The sequence below is a fragment of the Monopterus albus genome, unplaced genomic scaffold (assembly GCF_001952655.1).
Source record: "Monopterus albus unplaced genomic scaffold, M_albus_1.0 scaffold46.1, whole genome shotgun sequence".
NCBI lineage: Eukaryota > Metazoa > Chordata > Actinopteri > Synbranchiformes > Synbranchidae > Monopterus > Monopterus albus.
The window spans coordinates 3,502,369-3,508,391 of record NW_018127926.1 but is presented as its reverse complement, the minus strand read 5'-3'; the positions used below and the strand labels follow the sequence as shown (position 1 = coordinate 3,508,391).

At 40.3% G+C, this 6,023-nt stretch overlaps 1 protein-coding gene across 4 annotated transcripts in view; it reads left to right on the top strand.

Moving 5' to 3' along the window:
• The window catches only part of tbrg1 (transforming growth factor beta regulator 1), an 8,618-nt gene extending 3,137 nt beyond the window's left edge, over window positions 1-5,481 (top strand). For 3 of the 4 annotated variants that reach the window (XM_020600399.1, XM_020600396.1, XM_020600397.1), the window contains 9 exons: window positions 454-690; window positions 872-942; window positions 1,027-1,268; window positions 1,357-1,493; window positions 1,700-1,846; window positions 2,058-2,155; window positions 3,714-3,824; window positions 4,217-4,362; window positions 4,673-5,480. In XM_020600399.1, the coding sequence (XP_020456055.1) occupies window positions 454-690; window positions 872-942; window positions 1,027-1,268; window positions 1,357-1,493; window positions 1,700-1,846; window positions 2,058-2,155; window positions 3,714-3,824; window positions 4,217-4,362; window positions 4,673-4,758 (1,275 nt within the window). In that variant the 3' untranslated portion in view covers window positions 4,759-5,480. Of the gene's footprint in view, window positions 1-453; window positions 691-871; window positions 943-1,026; window positions 1,269-1,356; window positions 1,494-1,699; window positions 1,847-2,057; window positions 2,156-3,713; window positions 3,825-4,216; window positions 4,363-4,672 lie in introns of all 4 variants that reach the window. The other variant, XM_020600398.1, reaches the window with a different exon arrangement.
• The last annotated feature ends 542 nt before the right edge of the window (window positions 5,482-6,023 follow it).

Genomic DNA, 6,023 nt, shown 5'->3' with positions numbered 1-6,023 from the left:
ATATATATATGTGTGTGTGTGTGTGTGTGTGTGTGTGTATATATAAAACCTAAAACCTAGGTTACAAAAGCATAGCATAACCAGTGGGAAATTGGATCTGGGTTGAAAAACTCATTTTGACAAATAAATACCTAGGAAAGAGATTTTTTTTCTTGATCTGTTTCAGTGTGAAAAGACGAGAGGAAAGGTTCTGAGATACATATCAGTAGGAATAATTTCTTTATTTGAATTTCTTTAGTTTTGAACTGCTTCTGCATGTTTTATTTTCAGCAACTTTCATTGCTTTTCATACAGCAGTTTCAGTGGAAGTTGCATGTGAACATGTTAATTGTTTGTCAGCATTTTAGTCTGTATTTTCATCCATCATCCTGAAGGTGAAACAAGCTTGAGCCATAGATACTCCTAGTACATATGAGCACACTTCTGTCTTTCTCTCCCCAACCATCCTCGCAGACTGATGAGGAGCGGCAGCAGGCCCTGCAGGCCTTCACTGCCCAGGCCTTCCTTGGCTCTCCGCAGCAGAATACCATCTCCAGTTCTGGCTCGGGTGCCTCGGTGCCTGCCTTCCCATCCCCCACCAGTTCCTCTGACCATAAGGCCAAGATGAAGAGAGGCCCACGAAAAAACCAGAATGAAAAGTACCGACTCAAGTACCTCAGGCTGCGCAAAGCTGCTCGTGCCATGATATTTGTGAGTGAACTAGTGAATAATTAAAAAGCTAGTTACTCTAGGTTTTCTTTCACATCTTGCATATATGGAAGGATATTGTAAAGGATGATAAAGCTGAAACAGTGAAAACAGTTTAATGTATTATGTTTCTCTAAGGAGCAGTTTAGTTATTATCAGTGTTGTAACACTGTTTTACCCACAGGAGAATGCAGCTCTCTGCGATGAAGTTGCCCACTTAGAAGAGAAGTTTCTGAGAGCAAAGGAGGAGCGGAGGTGAGTGGAAATGTTTCAGCTATATTTATGAGTCCCATAATGTTCTTACAAATATTAAACATTTCCATTAATCTTTATTTATAGGTTTTTACTGAAGTCACTGTTGCAGTATCAGTGTTTGTCGGAGGGGGAAATACTATCCACACCCAGCTCAAGTTCTCATCCAACTGTGCCACCTGTGGCATTAACCTCAGGTCCTGCAGGGGCTTCAGGCTTGTCTGGGGGGCACAACCTGACACCTGTGGTATCAACAGGGGAAGAGGGACCTCTTAAAAAACCAAAGAAGGAAAGAAAAGAGCGAGGCAGGGAGAATGGAAAGGAAGAACGTGAGCACTATGGTCAAGTATTAATGCAGATGCTGATTGGTAATAGATGACATCTGGCCAGTGATTTTATTCTGTCATATTTGTTTAGTTCCAAAGAAGATGTCTAAGAAGAGAAAGCTAGCAGATGGGTCTCGGAAACTGGTGCAGCCCATCCCTCTGGACTCATCTGGTCGTCCTGTTTTTCCCATCATCCTGGGAGGTTTAACAGTCTACAGTCTGGGAGAGGTCAGTGTTGGACCTGACTCACATGTCACAGGTGTGATAAACCTCTGAACTGAAGCCTTCCTGTGATGACAACTTATACTGTCTATCATACCTATAGCTAGATGGATGGTTAAAAAATCTATAACATGACAAAGTGGGGATAAAATCAAGTTGGCACTTTCCACTGAATGTGTTTTACCAAGTGCAAATTTGTAACTGCTCTCCAGATCATCACAGACAGAATGTTGTTCCATGATGAGTGCGCCATCTACCCTGTGGGCTTCTGCAGCACACGAATCTTTGCCAGCATGAAAAACCCCAACCAGCAGTGCCTCTACACCTGCCAAATAAAGGACGGGGGAACAGGTCCACAGGTACACACACACAGTTGTGATTGTTGTCAGTTTTACCTAAATGTCCATCATCATTCTTCTGGCCCTAGTTTTCAGATGCTTATAGTGTAAGAAAATGAGTTAAAATATCTAATTTAACAGTTTCTCTGGTCAGAGGTGAGTAAATGTATCAAAACCTCCACGTACTGCCTTGCTGCTCTGATACATATGCAGTCCATTACTGTCCCGCCAGTTTGAGATTGTGCCCGAAGAAGATCCTCAGAATGCCATTGTGGCCTCCTCTGCCCTGATGTGCCATGCCAATCTGCTGAAGGCCATTGCATCAGTCAGGTACTGATGCTGCCCCTCAGACTGATGTTTTTATACTGTTAAATAATATAAAAGTTCACATTGCAGGCCTTAATGCGCCACTCCAATTTTTTTGTCAGCTTTTTGTGTTGTTGGTTCACATTCATGTTAGTAATTGACATTTGTTCACGGCTGATTTGAACACGCTTGAAGTCTTAAACTGTTACACATGCACAGGTTTAACTGAAATTTGAGTCACGTATGTAGAAGAATACCAATATGGTAGTGATGGGTCCGGTTACATCTCGGTCACTTGAGCGCCAAAACTGGCTTACTTGTGCGACATATTCAGCCTGCTCAATGAACTCAATCTGTCTCTTCAGGGGAAAATGACAACTGTCTTCAAGTTGGCAGATAAAGTAGTTGCATTTAAAGCCAAACTGGATTTGTGGGGACGGCGCGTCAACAGAGGCATTTTGGACATGTTTCAAACATTAGCGGGGATTTTGGGTGAGACTGAGCCTGAGCCTTCATTCTCCCAGCTGGTGCACGATCACCTGTCTTTGCTTTTAAAAGAGTTCGAGCGCTACTTCCCAACCACAAAGGACCCACGAACTGCCAAGGAATGGATCCGCAACCCATTTGTCAACAAACCAGGTGAATCCAGCAGGTCTGTGCAAGAAGAAGATCAACTGCTGGAGATCGCAAATGAATGGCGGCCTTAAAAGTATGTTCGAGACAACAACTCTGCCGGTGTTCTTGTGCTGGAGATCGCAAATGAATGGCGGCCTTAAAAGTATGTTCGAGACAACAACTCTGCCGGTGTTCTTGATTAAAAATACCCTGAGATCGCCACCACAGCACTGAAAACTGAGACTTTGATGTTATACTCATGTTATGTTGGTGGCGCAACTGCTTAAGTTGCATACAAGTACACATTGAATTCACATTTATTATTATATTTACAAACACTCTGCAATGGCTTAAATTATATTATTGTATATACTAGGTCATCAAATCAGTGTCAGTTGAGTCTGTCAACTAGGTTGCCTGTAGGGATTTTTAAGGTCCAGCAGGTGTCAGTATTCAGTGACACAGTATCGACACAGTATCAATACAGTTTGGCAATGTGTCGAAACGCTTCATGACGCCTCATCTACCCATCACTACAATATGGTCATTTGTGTGAGGGTCAGGTTGCACAGTTTTATCAAAAACTGCTTGGCTACGGTACATACTTGATCAGAAGCTTCTCCATAAACATCCAACAAATTTGAGACTTCCTTGTCTCTCCACTGACCTGCGCCACTGGTGTCGCTCTCCTCCGTCTTTTACTTTTAACTGGACTGTGAGGGGCCAACAATGAATGAATATGACATTGTAAAAAAAACAAACGCATACATTCTGATCTGACCACATATGTACGACATGACGTGGCTGTCCAGATGGGTTGTTCACACATCTATGAAAATATTAGATATGAATCAGCTGGAGGAAAAAAATTGGATGTGGGTCACTTCAGCGGGTAATGTTAACATAGCTTTAGTCAGCTTTATTTTATGTCACTTTAATTGTGTACTAATTCATGATGTCCTTCTAGTTCCAAGTCTGTGGTACCAATCGTGCCATCAGGAGCTGACTTCTTTGGCTTCTCTCACCCCACGATCCAGAATCTCATCCAGAGTTGTCCTGGAGCACGTAAATGTAGCAAGTAAATTCACCCTGCTCCCTGAATGTGGATAATGAATGAATTACAACGCACGGCATGTACTTGACATTGTCCCATGCATAACATGGTTAAAATGTGGATTTGAAAAACTTAAACAAAAAAAAACAAAAAAAACGTGCTTTGTTGTGGCAGAACTTTTCGGGTTCTGTGTTTAGACTGTCTAGTACTGAAGCAGTTTTATGTGGTAAACTCTAAATAATACTGTAAATATTCAGTATCAGTTTTGCAGTTAATTGAAGTTCCTTTTTGAGATGTGCGGTTATACAAAGTAAAAGGGCATATCCAGTATTTCAGTATATTTTACATATGTAGGTCGAGTCAGCTTGCATTCGTTAGGAATTTAATTCCTTTTTTTTCTTACCTTGTTTATTTAGCTACAGATGGATTCGTTTTGAGGTGTGTCGTCCTGGTGATGGCCAGGTGCCTCACAGCCTATCAGAGGATGATGCCTCTGTGAACTTTGAGGCCTACCAGAGACACCAGGGCTTTGATGAGAACCTCAACATGGAGCACATAACAGGTTGTTTGAATACAAGTGTTTTACAGCATGACCTCGGTCTGTTGTGTCAGTAACCCCAATAACCCTACCAGCTTCTGTAATTAATAATATAAATATAGTGTAAGCAGCCAGCTGAAAAATAAGTGTACTCCCCTACAGGAGTAAGAACATGTTAGGATTTCAAAGTAAAAGTATGCCCAAAAAGCCAAATCGTTCACAGTGCTTCCACTGTCTGTCATTTCTTGCATTTTCTGATGCTCACATAGTGATCACCTAGCATCACATTGCCTGTTACTCTTTTCCAACTATTTATCCATCCATTTTTCTTCAGGACAGACACCGCAGTCTCCTGGCTCTCATCAGCACCACCTGACCTCCCCCGCCACGAAGCCCTCTACCTCGTATTTCAACTCCTGATCCCAGCGAAATCACAGTCACACTTGATTGTAATCCTGGTGAACATTCCTTCTTATTTGCAAGACTTACACTTCTGATTTCAAAAATATTATCTCGGTTAAATTATTGATGAAATGGTGCCGTATAATAACTCTGACTTGTTAGGTATTGTATGCCACCTTTGAGCTAACCCCAGACAGCGTTACTGGGGATGTGTGCTAGCATGGTTGATGCTAATATACTGGATGAGGCTGGTGAATTAGCTTTGTGCCCAATTTGCCAATAGCAACATAAACCCACCACCTCTACTAAAATTACATTTCTGCTGTATGTATATACCCCTGTGCTGGATTTTAGAAATGAAGTCCAAGTCAACATGTTTAACATATAATTATACCATTATAGGAACTGGGCATTAAATAGAAAAACTGAAAAGGGGGGTTTCTGCTTTCCCATGTGCAGGTTTTGGTACTTGGCATACTATTGTATTGGTATTGAATACTGCAGGTACCTGGTTTACTGTTACAGTTATAAATCACTGTAGTTAACACTTTTTTTAAAAAACTGTTGAAATATTTAACATTTGGATTTATTAGTAATTTTGTCATTAATTTTGTTTCTGTTCACAAATACACAAGCATTGGCTTTGAATGCAACACCCCGATAAACTCAGTTGTTGATTTGTGGTTTATTTATGATTGATTGATTGATTTATTCTTTCAAACATGCAGAACAGAACAAATGAACAAATGACAATAACACACATAATTACACATATCCAACCAATACTAATCCAAAATCAGTTTGCTTACACCTGTTACATGTTTGAATGGAGTAGGAAGAAGTCAGACTTATCCAGTCCTACCCCATGACATCATATTGTACAAAATTACATACATCATTGGCTGCAAGCTCTACATAGATAAAACAGTGTTTCCTAATGCCTTCTCGAATAAATCTTATTCTTGCATATATCTTGTATAACACATACATTTATATTTATATTTAAACTCCTCAATTCTAGTACTATTTTTCATATCCACAGTTAAATTATTCCATAATTTGACCCCACTTATAGAAATACAAAATCTTTTTTTGGTTGTACGTATAGCATGAACTTTTAAATTTAAGTGACCCCTTAAGTTATATCCCCCTTCCCTTTCACCAAATAACTTTTGGATTCCACCAGGTAATAAGTCGTTCCTGGCTTTATACATAAACACAGCAGTCTTATATTCCACTAAATCAAAGAATTTTAACAATTTAGACTGTATGAAAACTACATT